Here is a 14677-nt window from a genome sequence, read left to right as displayed (position 1 = left end):
TAAACAGAAGTAAGAGGCTGTCTACGGGCGTGGTTACTTGATACGACAAAGGCTAGCAGTTACAGTCGTGACTCACTGGTGCCGTTGAGGTGGGCGGCGCTGGCAGCGGCGACGGCGGCCGCTTTGGCGGCGGCGGAAGGCGAAGGATCGGGCGAAGGCGGCGCCGAGTGCGCCGGTCCGGGGCCCAGCGAGCCGGGCGTCGAACCGCGGCCGCCTGGCTCCGGAGACGCGCTACTCTCACACGTGTCCTGCACAACAGATACACCACATTCTCACCACAAACATACCTTCTCAGTTCAAAGCGCGACATTTGCAGTTCGTGCAGCTTTTGGAAACGACGCAGCGACTCATTGGAGGTCAAGACCCGTTCAAACGAAAGTATAACATGTAAGGCAATATGATTTCAAAGTTACGATACAGCAGTGGTACTTGGATTCATTACCGTTGCAAAAAAACTTTTACCGGCAGAAAATTAGATTCATGTTCAATAACAGATGGGATTACCACGTGACAAACAACCTCATTCCAAAAAGAGTCCATGTTAACAGTAGCGAAACCGAAACTTCCTGTCGCATTAAAATTGTGTGCCGGGCCGAGACTCGAACTCGGGACCTCTGCCTTTCGCGGGCAAGGTTCGCAAGAGAGCTTCTGTTAAGTTCGGAAGGTAGGAGACGAGGCACTGGCAGAAGTAAGGTCCCGAGTTCGAGTCTCAGCCCAGCACACAGCTTTAATCTGCCAGGAAGTTTCATATCAGTGCACACTCCGCTGCAGAGTGAAAATCTCATTCTGGAGTACCGAAACCATTACCTTTGGCCACCATTTGAAAAATTCGCTTGCAAGTGATACCTGATCCCTCTCCGAGTATGTTACAGAAGACTGTGCTCAAGAATCTATGAAGACTCCGAAAGAAACATATGACATAACATTGATAATCAAACAGTACAAAACAGTAGACATAAATTACGAAATATCTGTACCTGGCCACAAATTGTGAACCATATAATTTTTACATTTTTAAATGTCATTATCTTGTAAGTAAAACAAACGAGGTCAACTAACCACAAAAACAATTTTTCTAAACTTTCGATTCTGTAAACTTTGTTATAACTTCCTTTAAATTTACTTGTTCAGCAATTTCATGCTCAACTACCAGAGCGCCCAAAAGGTAGTCGAACGTAACTTTGTAATGTAACTCAGTATACTGTTTAGTTTTTCTTTTATACCCAAAAGCACGGATACTCCAGAAATTTCCTCTGCTAGTTCTTCCCCATTTATGTCAACCGAATAACCAAGAGCTAAAATACATTCTAAATGCTTACTGTGTTTTAGCTGCATTTCTTTGGCCATTGTATTTAAAACGTATACATTGCATAATAATTGCTACGATTACTAATTTGTTCAAATCTATCACCTAGTGCTTTTGGTGCCTGATTGATCCTAATTTTTTTTTAAATGTATTTTATATTGTTCTATCGCATCTTTGATGGGTTTCTCTCATGCTACGTATGAGAACTTCCTTTTTATTCTTACGGCGTATGAGACAGGCGAAATACCCTCAGACTTCAACAAAAATATAATAATTCCAATTCCAAAGACAGCAGGTGCTGACAGGTGTGAAAATTACCGAACTATCAGTTTTATGAGTCACGGATGCAAAACACTAATACAAATCCTTTACAGATGAATGGAAAAACTGATAGAAGCCGATCTGGGGGAAGAGCAGCAGGGATTCTGGTGAAATGTAGGAACACACGAAGCAGTTCTGGCGCTAGGGTAGGTTAAGGAAAGACAAACCTACGTTTACAGCGGTTGTAGACTAAGAGAAAGCTTTTGTCAGTGTTGACTGGAATACTCTCACATTCTAAAGGAGGCGGGGATAAAATATAGGGAGCGGAAGGCTATTTACAATTTATACAGAAATCAGATGGGAGTCATAAGAATCGAGAGTGGCGAAGGCAAGCAGTGGTTGAGATGGGAGTGAGACAGGGTTGTAGCCTATCCCCGATGTTATTCAATCTGCATATTGAGCAAGCAGTAATGGAAACAAAGAAAAATTTGGAACAGGAATTAAAGTCCAGGGAGAAGAAATAAAAACTTTGAGGTTTGCCGATGACATTGTAATTCTATCAGAGACACCAAAGGAATTGGAAGGGCAGTTAAACGGAATGGATAGTGTCCTAAAATGAGGATATAAAATGAACATCAACAAAAGCAAAACAGAGATAATGGAATGTAGTCGAATTAAATCAGGTGATACTGAGGCAATTAAACTAGAAAATGAGACACATAAAGTAGTAAATGAGCTTTGCTATTTGAAAAGCAAAATAACTAATGATTGTCGAAGTAGGGATGATATAAAACGTAGCCTGACAATGGCAAGAAAAACGTTTCTGAAGAAGAGAATTTTGTTAATATCGAGTAGAGATTTAAGTGTCAGGAAGTCCTTTCTGAAAGTATTTGTGTGGAAAGCAGCCATGTATGGAAGTGAAACATGAACGATAAACAGTTTAAACAAGAAGAAAATAGGAGCTTTTGAAATGTGGTGCTACATAAGAATGCTGAAGATTAGAAGGATGGAGCACATAACTAATGAGGAGGTACTGAACGGAACTGGCGACAAAAGTAATTTGTAGTACAACCATACTATGAGAAGGGATCGGTTAGTAGGGAACATTCTGGGGCTTGAAGGAGTCACCAATTTAATGCTGGAGGTGTATGAGCGGGGGGGGGGGGGGGGGGGCTGGGGGGGTAGGGGGCAGGAAAGGGGTGAAAACCGTAGAGGGAGACCAAGTGATAAATACAGTGAGCAGATTCAGAAGGCTGTAGGTTGCAGTAGTTACTCGTAGATGAAGAGGCTTGCACAGGATAGAGTAGCATGAAGAGCTGCATCAAAATAGTCTTTGAACCGAAGAGCACAACAGCAACAACTATCGGCATTAGAACACAGAAATATCGACAATTCTTTTATTTACTTTCTGCAGAGACTGTAACTGTCAACACCTCTTGCTACTTTTCACTGCTCAGCTGTGTTTATTCTTTGAATTTTTTCAAGTCATTTTCGACGCAAATACAGCTTTATCTTCAGGCACTGTAGTACTGTTAACGGTGTGATATACCATGGTAAGTATATTCTGTTATTGTACCTCAGCATATAAGACTGCCAAGTTCTTCTAAGATTGTGGGTCGTTTGAGTGATACAGTAAAACCGTTTCGATCCCCGAGGAAAAATACACACGGCAACTTCAATCAAGCTAACACCAGCTGCATTAGCTTACAGTTTGAAAATAAAGATTTCTTTGTATACAGAAAGACAGGAAAGTGCGAATCACCCAGCACCTCGTTGTTATACTTTCACGTTAGTAAATAAAATCAACATGAAAGAAAGTTGTTCCATTTTCTCGATAGTAAGTAAAATTAATATGACAGAAAATCATTTAACTATATCTCTTTCCTTTTTTTCATGAAATGGGATTATAACCTTCAAGCCATACGGAAATTCAAGTGAATGTTGTTTAACTCTTCGAAGTGAAATTAGATGTCAATTGTCAAGCAGTACGGTAACAAAACGAAAGAAATTTCCATCGAAGAATGTAGTTACAATCGATTCTTGTTAACTCGAACCACGGTAAATTGAATTTCTCGATAAATCTAACTAAACGTAGTGTCCTTAATGAAAAGATAAACTGTAGAGTAGAAATTAATAACGGCCTAAGTGCCAATTTTTGTTTCAGTTAGATCCGAAAAACCAAGCTAAGTCAGTTGCCAACAACCAGAAAAGCGGACAAAGTCCATATAAGACCCGAAAGATAGCATGAGCGGTTAAGTGCCGACGTGAGGCTGAAGTGGGCTAAGTGCCACAAAGCTTTGTAATTGTTAGCAGCGAGTGACAGAGAGTTTGGTCAGATTGGAAAACGTAACAGGCTGCCAGAATGTCAAGTACCTAAGGACCTTGTAAAACTTCTGGAGAATTCGACATCAGACAGTCCATTTGTGGTTATTATGCAGCAGACTTTTTATTTTAATAACGCAGCCGATATGCATATTAACATAACGAAAATAAATGTTTCCAAATGTAGTTGGATTCAAGTGAAAAAAATTGCACCTTATGCCGCCAAGATGAGAACAAAATTTAACGAAATTGAAGACCGCTGCACCTGCAAGATTTTCGACAAAGGGATTACCACTGACGTAGTAACGAACTTTGTTTTACCGCCACAACACTGTAAAAACAACTTGTGAGCTGAAAAGAAAAAGGATCTGCAATAGATGCTGCCGTATTTGAAAGCAGTTAATAGAACCTTTTTCGAAACGTTAATCAAATAAAATTACTTTGTACTCTATAAAATTAAAAGAAGGGTTAAAAATAATTTTATCACAGGGTAGCATATCTGTAAAATGTTTATTATTAACAATGATAAATGCTTGAGATTTCTTTCATTGGCACTTCCCAATACCTCTACGGCATTTAGTAGCTAGTTCTGCGTTTTCCAGAATAAAATATTTATTTTCACTGATAAAGGGAAAGCGATTTAAAAAAAATTTCAAATGTTTTGCGACTCTGACTGTAGGCAATAAATAAAAAATACTGTTGATGTTTTTTAATTAAAATCTTTTTCTTAAAACAAAAAAGAAGAATAACTCTGAATCAGTCTTTTGGCACTCAGCCCGTTATTGATTTCCAGACTACAAGTTGTTTTGGTACATTCCATAAATCGAAGCGATTGCATTACATACCACAACGAAGCACTGTAAATTTGAAGTTAGCAATTATCTACCACTCGTCAAGTGTTTCGACATTCAACTCTTCACGACGTTTATTTGTTTAGTCAACAACAGATATCGTACTACAGTACGCAAACCAATTGCAAAAGTAGTTCCCGGATAGCAGTGCCATATTCCAGACAGGAGAAAATGTGACTTTTGATGATTTCGTACATTTTAGTGCTTATGTGGAAAGAAGAAAAAGAAAGCAAAGTCGATTCGATCTGTGACTTCAAAAGATTTGAAATCGTCACTGGGAAGATGCGCTTATACTGGCGTACTGCTTTACAGTGAATCACGACTTCGGTGACAACAGAAAACCCGCTTGGCCATACGCGCTGGAGGTTGCGGCGTAGAAAAAGTCATTGTTGTCTTTTTTAACTTTTTTACCGCATATCCTCGTTTCGTTTAATTCTTGATTTCAGTTTCATTAGTCAGACTACCGTTAAATCGAAATCTCAATTATTCGAATGTTTTCTGAAATCCGTTGAACTTTGAATTAACGATACTCGACTGTGTTTATACACTTCATTATCGCCAGTCACGACTCTGCAAGTAGACCCAAGTGGAAAGCTGTCTGAAACGTCTAATGGACCATTTCCTGAAGACCCCGAGACCATCTGTCACCATAACGTCGCACCAAGCACGGAGATTCAGAGGGATGACCTGTAGTCATGAATCAAGTGATAATCTGCAGCTCTCTGTTAGACATGGAGCGTACTTCACAGCTCGTACCGACTCCCATAAATAAAGACGCTGCTTGTAAACAACATTCTACGTACGGGTAATAAGTGAACGTCAGGAGAGCATCTCATTAGCACCTTCGTGCCGGCGAGAATTATGGTTAGACGGGAGAATGGGGGATCGATGGGCGCTGTTGTCATAATATCCGAGAAACAGAGGAGCGTCTCATTAGAGGGCTAGCCGGAGCAGGCAGCCTAATTCAAGATAAACAGAATAGTGTCAAAGCCATTGCAGGCGTCCATTATGGTCGGACGGAGGCCTTAAGCCGTGACGCTTTCCGACACCAGGCGTATATTTTACAACGTCGTTGTTCCCCAGAGTGGAAGCGCTCCTACACGGCGAAACGTCGAACGCAAAGGGAACAAAGTTCGTTTGCTGGTCCAGTTTCCAGACTTAGTTTTTCAGTCGTTTTCGCAACTCCTTTCAGACGTATGGCCGCAACACCTTTTTACAAAGGTCTCCGCTCTTTCTGTCCAGCGCCAACTAACTAGTCTGACAAACTTCTATCCACGCCACAATTAACAGTGATACAATTGTCTGGATTCCTCACTTTTCCGACATTTATTGTCACTGCACACGCGGCAGGTCGCTGCGCTGTGTACACTGCTATTCAGGGGCTCCGGCATCAAGAACCGAACAAAGAGATAGACAGTTAGCTTCGCATATAACAGGATGTCACTACATCCGCCTCTTTGTTGTCTCTCCCTCTGGCAGCAGGTGTTCTTAAGCACTCTGCTAGCAGTTGTACAACGGAATTTACAGCAAAATAGGTGGAGATAAAACTACGTGTTTGTTCCCAGTTACGACGCAACACAACGGAGAGTGCTTTAATGACGTCGGAAATATCCCTTTCGAACATCGTCATATTTTCAAAATAGATTCTCCACCCTTTCGCTCTTTTTTCTGTCGCTTCCTTGATAAACAGACATATGTCTGTTAATAGTTCGTTTTTCTTGTAGTCTTTAAACAGCCCTCACAGAAATCAACATCAGAGATATTCTAACAATTTAGCAAGTTTTTCTTTTAAACTGTAACGTACAGAGAGCGTCTCCACAGAACTCGCCATTAGAGGTGTACGCAAAATTTAGCCAGTTTTAACATCTGCAGAGAGGAAACCAACATTTGAGATACTCATAAAATTTAGTCAGTTTTAATATATACAGAAAGGAAGCTTCCGGTAAAAAAAATTATGGTTCCGTATTTAAAAATACTGAAACAGCATACAATACTTGGGGACATGATTCTTCGCGTAAAGACTAGGAGAAATATTCATATCTACGTGGATCCAAATAAGCTTAGCTTTCGAGCTTCACACATGGCATGCTTTAAACGCAACTGTTCATTACACATTTCATTTTCTTTATTTTACGAGTAGTTGGCAACATCACACCCAAAGTGACAACATTTCACACGATACTATCTTTTATTCGTCGACACACAGAATTCTGAACATGCATACATCTAACGTAGTGCTTGCTTTCTCGCACACTTTCACATCGCAGTCAGCTGCTGCGTAGACCGTTCTGATGTAATCCTACTGCAGTTAGTACAATGGGTGTAAGTCAGGAGGATGTAGACGCGCTACGGTCGCAGGTTCGAATCCTGCCTCGGGCATTGATGTGTGTGATGTTCTTAGGTTAGTTAGGGTTAAGTAATTCTAAGTTCTAGGGGACTGGTGACCTCAGATGTCAAGTCCCATAGTGCTCAGAGCCATTTGAATCATTTTTGATGCAGTCGCCAAGGAACTGGTCAATCGCTCTAGTGATAATTGACTATTTCGTAACTTTAAAACCAAGCATTACCTAGTCCATGTTGACAGAACCTCCCTATCTCTGCAGGAGAAATGCGATCCCTGTGTACTGGTTAGGCTGTTGATAATTTTTAAAACATTGTGAATCCGATATATCGATATTTAAAACCAATCATTGTAAGTCTTCGGTGTATCGAAAAAGAATCTATTATCACAGGAAAAATGTCAGCGTATCAGCCCATAAAAACATCGGTTGCACTTTGTAAATATTTATTATTAAATATTCTGTACATCAACGAGCTAGCAGTCTACCAACCCCGGTTACACAAAGAATTCAAAGAAAAACGTTTAATTTGAAAATTTGTAAGTTAATAATGGGACTTTGTGTAGATGAAAAGCTTGTCTTACAATAGTTTTTTGTTCGACTGTTGTGTAGTTAATTATCAACTGTGTACATGGTGCACTGTGATGCAATATTTCATTCCAGTTGACCTCTCATACTTTATTTTCAAAGTTTGTCATTGGCTACATGTCGCAATAAGCCTTTTTTCATGCTTTTGTAGGAAAATAGCGTGGTGAAGCTAAACATTGCAGTTTCCGTTGGTAGCGCCGATTACCTCAGGATTTCCCCTCATACGTCTCCACCCGCCACAAATCCCAATCTTGTCATATAGATTTTTGTTCGTAATTTTCAGCAACTGTTTCTGAAGAATGCTGATGTGAATAATTAGTACACTACTTCCGTTAAAAATTGTTTTTAATGCGACTCGTGTGCTACTTCTTCACACAGGAAATACTGTTTTTCCAGTCTGAACACCACCACCCAGTGAAATCGGACTTCTTCTTATGTGCCACGTATACTTGCATCACACAGAGGAAGACTGGACGTGATGAACGCTCAAAACGTGTTATAATTCCTTCACACGGTAAAGGTAAAATTTGTTCTACTACAAGTTCAAAAGAACAATTACAAACATTTACCGAAAATTGCAAATAAAATATAATACAAAATAAAAACATCGGCAACCGACATTGCCATTTTGATATCGACATATCGATATATATGGTCCTGATATTTCGCCGATTTGTATCGATAAGTCTGGAGAAATATCGATGTATCGGCATTTCACCAATAGCGCTGATACTGGTCACTATTTCCGATGTAGCATGTGTAGCGCAGATTTTGAGTTCATCGCCATGAATTTCTTGTGTGCTTTCTCGGGCTCCTAGACGTTTCACATCTACTGCAGTAATGGAATATTTATTTCCATAAAAAGTATCCTGTGTCCACAGTCTGAGTAATGGGTAAAGCAGAGGATATACGTCGGAGCACTGGCTTTTCCAACGGTGGGGGGTTGGGGGCTACGAGTCTACAAACATAAACTATACTGCAACAACTAAACGAAATGTTTAGCGGAATTATAGAAATAATTTGTACATGTATGTGATCCGCGCCTAATAGGATTAACAGGTGATACTGGAGCTGAACAAAGAAAGGCAACACGGGATGGTCACAAACGTTTTTGCGTAGGACAGCGTCATGATGATGCTGCTGAAAAAACTCAACTGGCAGACGACTGAAAATATACGTATATCAGATGAACGCCTACTCACGGAGTTTTAAGAACCGGTTTTAAGTGACGAATCTACAGTCCTTTACGCATCGCTACCATATGGATTACAGTGACTATATTGGACTAGTTACAGCGCGACCAAAGGCGTTTAAGTTGTCAGTGTTTCCACGCTCCATTTGCCAACTGAACTGGAAGAGTCCCTAATAACTGGTATCTTCTGCTATGCATTTCACAGTGGTATGAAAAGTGCACTTGTAGCTGCAGGTATATGTACATAGGTCTGAACATGGAAACCGTAGCTTTGGCATTTACATACAGAAAGCTGCGTATGCTTGAACCAACGTAAGTAAACTCCTAAAGAAAGACAAGAACCTATAATTAGCGGCATGGAAAAACTGAAATATTTGTAGATGAAAAGAAAATGATGAAAATGTTTTTTGCTTAAGGCAATTACATCAACTTCTTTTATAGTATGTATCGTCATCTACTGATGCTAACATCATCTGAAATGACTGAAATAAAAGAGGTGACCGTAATGGTAACGTGACCTTCTTACGAAACAACTGAATAGCAAGTCATTCGGCAGGAACTAAAGAAATATTGTGCCGAGTTTCTTCCTGTACCGGTGGGAAAGCTGCAGCCAGGGTTTCGCTTTCGGCTGATGACCGAGCAGTTTTTACGTGAGACGCGCGGACGTGTCGAACCTTCGCCCTGATTAAGCAAGAGTCGGCAAGCTAAGCAAAGCTCACTTCGCATTTGCGGTGTCGCTAACCTCGAAGGCGCGTTCGGAAATTAAACACTGCACACTGCTGAAACGGCATCAGCAGAAAACGCTATTTAGACGATCTGCAAGAAAGAGCGCGGAAGCAGCAGACAGTGTTTCATCCATTTACAAGGCAGGCTTACAGTGCGCCTCGTCATGCAGAGAATACGTTAAAATAAACTGGTTATTACCGAACGATAAGACGCACGGATGGTGACAGGGGCCACGTAATCAGGAGCAGAACTAGACAACCCCGTCCGACAACCTTAACTTAGATTAATCGAGAATTCTCTGGTCCACTACCGTCGTGTAGATTCCACACAGCGCGGTTATAATTAAGCTTTCGCTACTTGGAAGAGCCTCCTTGAAAAACAAGTGATCATAGAACAATGAAACATTGTGGAAGCCTTTGTAAGGACATGTGGAAGAGAAATAGCAAATAAACCATTGAAAGAAACCCCTTTTAATTTCCACTTGCGAGGAGATTAAGGAAAGGCAAACCTACGTTTCTGCCGGCCGGGGTGCCCGACGGTTCTAGGCGCTTCAGTTTGGAACCGCGCAACCGTTACGGTCGCAGGTTCGAATCCTGCCTCGGGCATGGATGTGTGTGATGTCCTTAGGTTAGTTAGGTTTAAGTAGTTCTAAGTTCTAGGGGACCTCAGATGTTAAGTCCCATAGTGCTCAGAGCCCTTCTTTTTTTTAACCTACGTTTCTAGCATTTGTAGACTTAGAGAAAGCTTTTGACAATGTTGACTGGAATACTCTTCCAAATTCTGAAGGTGGCAGGGGTAAAATACAGGGAGCGAAAGGCTATTTACAATTTGTACAGAAACCAGATGGCCGTTATAAGAGTCGAGGGGCATGGAAGGGAAGCGGTGGCTGGGAAGGGAGTGAGACACGGTTGTAGCCTGTGCCCGATGTTATTCAATCTGTATATTGAGCAAGCACTAAAGGAAACATACGAAAAATTCGGAGTTGGAATTAAAATCCATGGAGAAGAAATAAACCTTTGAGGTTCAAAAATGGTTCAAATGGCTCTGAGCACTATGGGACTCAACTGCTGTGGTCATTAGTCCCCTAGAACTTAGAACTACTTAAACCTAACTAACCTAAGGACATCACACACATCCATGCCCGAGGCAGGATTCGAACCTGCGACCGTAGCGGTCGCACGGTTCCGGACTGCGCGCCTAGAACCGCGAGACCACCGCGGCCGGCCTTTGAGGTTCGCCGATGACATTGTAATGCTGTCAGAGACAGCAGAGCTCCTGGAAGAGCAGCTGAATGGAATGGGCAGTGTCTTGAAAGGAGGATATCAGAAGAACATCAACAAAAGCAAAACGAGAATAATGGAATGTAGTCGAATTAAATGAAGTGATGCTGCGGGAATTAGATTAGGAAATAAGACTCTTAAAGTAGTAAATGAGTTTTGCTATTTGGGGAGCAAAATAACTAATGATGGTCGAAGTAGAGAGGATATAAAATGTAGGCTGGCAATGGCAAGGAAAGCGTTTCTGAAGAAGAGAAATTTGTTAACGTCGAGTATAGATTTAAGTGTCAGGAAGTCATTTCAGAAAGTATTTGTATGGAGTGTACCTATGTATGGAAGTGAAGCATGGACGATAAATAGTTTAGACAAGAAGAGAATGGAAACTTTCGAAATGTGGTGCTACAGAAGAATGCTGAAATTTAGATGGGTAGATCACATAACTAATGAGGAGGTATTGAACAGACTTGGAAAGAAGAGAAATTTGTGGCACAACTTGACCAGAAGAAGATATCGGTTGGTAGGGCATATTCTGAGGCATCGAGGGATCACCAATTTAGTATTTGAGCGCAGCGTGGAGGGTAAAAATCGTAGAGGGAGACCAAGAGATGAATACACTAAACAGATTCAGAAGGATGTATGTTGCAGTAGGTACTGGGAGATGAAGAAACGTGCACAGGATAGAGGAGCACGGAGAGCTGCATCAAACCAGTCTGTGGACTGAAAACCACAACAACAACAACAACAACAACAAGAACAGGGTAACATTTGTTAATTGCGTACCACCTTTACGTTCCAGGTTACAAACGTTGATTAGTGTGACGACCATTTGAATCCGCGACAGCCTGGAGCCACGCTGGAGATTGCTCTACTGCTGCTAAAAACATCTTAGATGGGATGTTGGCTACTTCCCTCGCTATGCTCATCTTCAACCTGCAATGTGTGTTAGTGTCCCTTCGATAAACCCTGTCCTTCAAGTAACCCCACATTCAGAAATCACTCGAGTTCAGATCTGGCGATCTTGGTGGCCAAACAGTTGGGAACGATCGGCCAATGATTCGGTTTACTCGAAATGTGCTGCGGAGCAATGCGTCGATAGTCGCGAAAGCCAACAGCTCTAACATAAAACAGCTTTACGAGTAAAGCCCTGCTTACCTCGTCCAGACCTACGTTGACCGTAACTGTAATGAACTCTGTTGCTTGTGTTACTGCCGTACCAGTAACAGCGCCTAACGGCAAGTCATGGCACTAAAATGTTGGATCCCCGTACGATAAATAATTTTCCGCCTACATTGGCTCAAGTAGCGAATGTTTAATTATAAAAACTGTGCACCCAAAGAATGGTAATGAAGAACGTTCTAAGTGCCATTTTTTTTTCAAAATTGCGTTTTCAATACTACTGTGTTTTCGGTACTCCGTTGCACGATCCTAGATTTGTTCCAAGTGTCAAATCATGAAGAAAATGTTACAAACTAGAATGTGCACGGTCTTTGTGCCAAATTAGAAGGTGCATGATCTTTGTGTCAAGCAGTGCTTCCCTCAAGACTTCCAAACTTCATTCCAATGCATACAACGGACTTCTTTGATTTTAAAGATGCTGCTGAAACATGGTTGTCGCTGCGGTGTAAGATTTCCACATGCACTATGATCACAGTGTCTCATACTTACCCATCTCACATAGCTATAAGGGATGCTAACTCAGAAGCACAAGAATGAATAAATGTCAATCCATTCAAATGAGCAAAGTTCATTACAGATCTATATTACGCCGTACTCCATCTGAATGCCCACCCATGTTTATCAGTGGCAAAACGGAAAAACCTGTCGACGATGTTGCCATTCCGTCCTCAACAGCATAGGGAGCTTTACAGTGAACTTTGCTACATCTGATCACAAGAATGGAATTCATCAATAAGATGTGTTTTTCGTGTTTGCACAGGAACATCTTGATCAAGCTTCTGAAGACAACTCACACTATGTAGTTCAATAAAAATTGCCTAGTTCATAATGTAATTCCAAACTGTACCAAAAACTCTGTGAATAGCATGTCATCTGCACCAAAGAAAGGGAAAAAGAAAGCGGCTTGGAGAAAACGGTGTTTTGCATAACTGGCGGACCTTACATCCAACAAGAATGGAAATGCTTAAGAAGAAGAAGTCAGTACTGTAGAATTTTTTTGCCGTTTTCTCATTAAAAACGTAAACGAAATAGTTTTTGTCGACTAGAGTTTTGCTAGTTAAAATATTACTGCTCTATTTCTGTATTTGCATTATCACACAAATAAGACGTGGTGCCTACGTATTAATGCACTTCGAACAAAAACTTTCTTATTGGCACGTAGAACCAGTCAGCTTCCTGGTACGGCACATAGAACGTTCATAATAAATAATTATTTAATTTTTCTCATTATTTTTTGCAGTGATGAGGTGAGCAGCATAATTTTGTGGTATCAGAATAATTCAATTTTTTTGGCTACAAATAAATTTTGTAGAAAAGGAGGTACATCGTTTTTTTGAGTCTCCTGACAGTTGTGAGATTTGGCACCTAGAACTTCCATTCTTCAAATAATTGGCGAGGTTGGATGCTGGCGGATATTTGGTGACCGTCGGTAATTATAGTGAAAGTGATTCATCTGTGATCAATAGGCAATTAAAATGAAAGCTGTCAGACGTTTACAATAACTAAAATCCCGTCAATACTGCCATAAGCCAGAACCCGGCATTACAATAAAGATGTAACTTCTATATGTCCCATCTAACGATGAGCCTGCAAAAAAAGGCTCGGAAACTAGATTATGGGAAGAAACAATTATTTTCAAAAGTGGTTCACAATAAATTCTGAGTCATGTGTTCTGGACTCCTGCTCGGCCTATACCCTCTGTATCGCATCCTAAACGACGTCAACGGAACATAGCACTGTAATCCTTTTTTCCTTCGAATCGTTTTTCATCTGAATGTAGACTAGTAAGAAGGACCAATATGTATTTGTACGTCTAGAGAAAGCTTTCAACAGTACTGATAGAGCCACGCTTCTGGAAATTTTGAAGATTGTAAGGATAAAATGCCAACGACCTTGCCGCAGTGGTAACAACGGTTCCCATCAGATCACTGAAGTTAAGCGCTGTAGGGCTTGGCTAGCACTTGGATGGGTCAACGTCTGGATCTGCCGACTGCTGTTGGCAAGCGGGGTGCACTCAGCCCTTGTGAGGCCAACTGAGAAGGAGCTTGACAGGAGCAGCGGCACCGATAACGAAAACTGACAACGGCCGGGAGTGCGGTGCGCTGACCACATGCCCCTTCGTAATCGCATCAAAAAATGGCTCTGAGCACTATGCGACTTAACTTCTGAGGTCATCAGTCCCCTAGAACTTAGAACAAATTAAACCTAACTAACCTAAGGATATTACACACACCCATGACCGAGGCAGGATTCGAACCTGCGACCGTAGCGGCCGCTCGGCTCCAGACTGTAGCGCCTAGAACCGCACGGGCACTCCGGCCGGCCGTAATCGCATCCGGTGTCGCCAAAGGGCCGAGGCGGCCGGTGTGTACCGCTGGTCATTCAAGGCCTGTTCGGGCAGTGTTCGTTTATAAGAATAAAATGCAGAGAACGAACGGTCATAATAAACTGTACAGAAACCATACTGCAGTTATAAAAGTCGAAGGATATTAAAGGGAAACAGTGATCGAAAAGGAAATGAGAGAGGGTTGTAACCCATCACTGATGTTACTCAGTTTGTACAATGAACAAGCAGTGAAGGAAACGAAGGAGAAATTTGGGCAAGGAACTAACGTTCAGAGAAAAGAAATCATAGCTTT

General features: G+C 41.4%; 1 protein-coding gene across 4 annotated transcripts in view; it reads right to left on the bottom strand.

Moving 5' to 3' along the window:
- Nucleotides 1–14677, bottom strand: part of LOC126354364 (POU domain, class 6, transcription factor 2) — a 571887-nt gene that overhangs the window by 46018 nt on the left and 511192 nt on the right. For all 4 annotated transcript variants that reach the window (XM_050003945.1, XM_050003947.1, XM_050003948.1 and 1 more), the window contains exon 4: nt 77–248. In XM_050003945.1, coding sequence (XP_049859902.1) covers nt 77–248 — 172 coding nt within the window. The remainder of the gene's footprint in view (nt 1–76; nt 249–14677) is intronic.

The sequence above is a fragment of the Schistocerca gregaria genome, chromosome 3, assembly GCF_023897955.1.
Source record: "Schistocerca gregaria isolate iqSchGreg1 chromosome 3, iqSchGreg1.2, whole genome shotgun sequence".
NCBI classification, from domain to species: Eukaryota; Metazoa; Arthropoda; class Insecta; order Orthoptera; family Acrididae; genus Schistocerca; species Schistocerca gregaria.
This window is presented reverse-complemented; position numbering and strand designations above follow the sequence as displayed.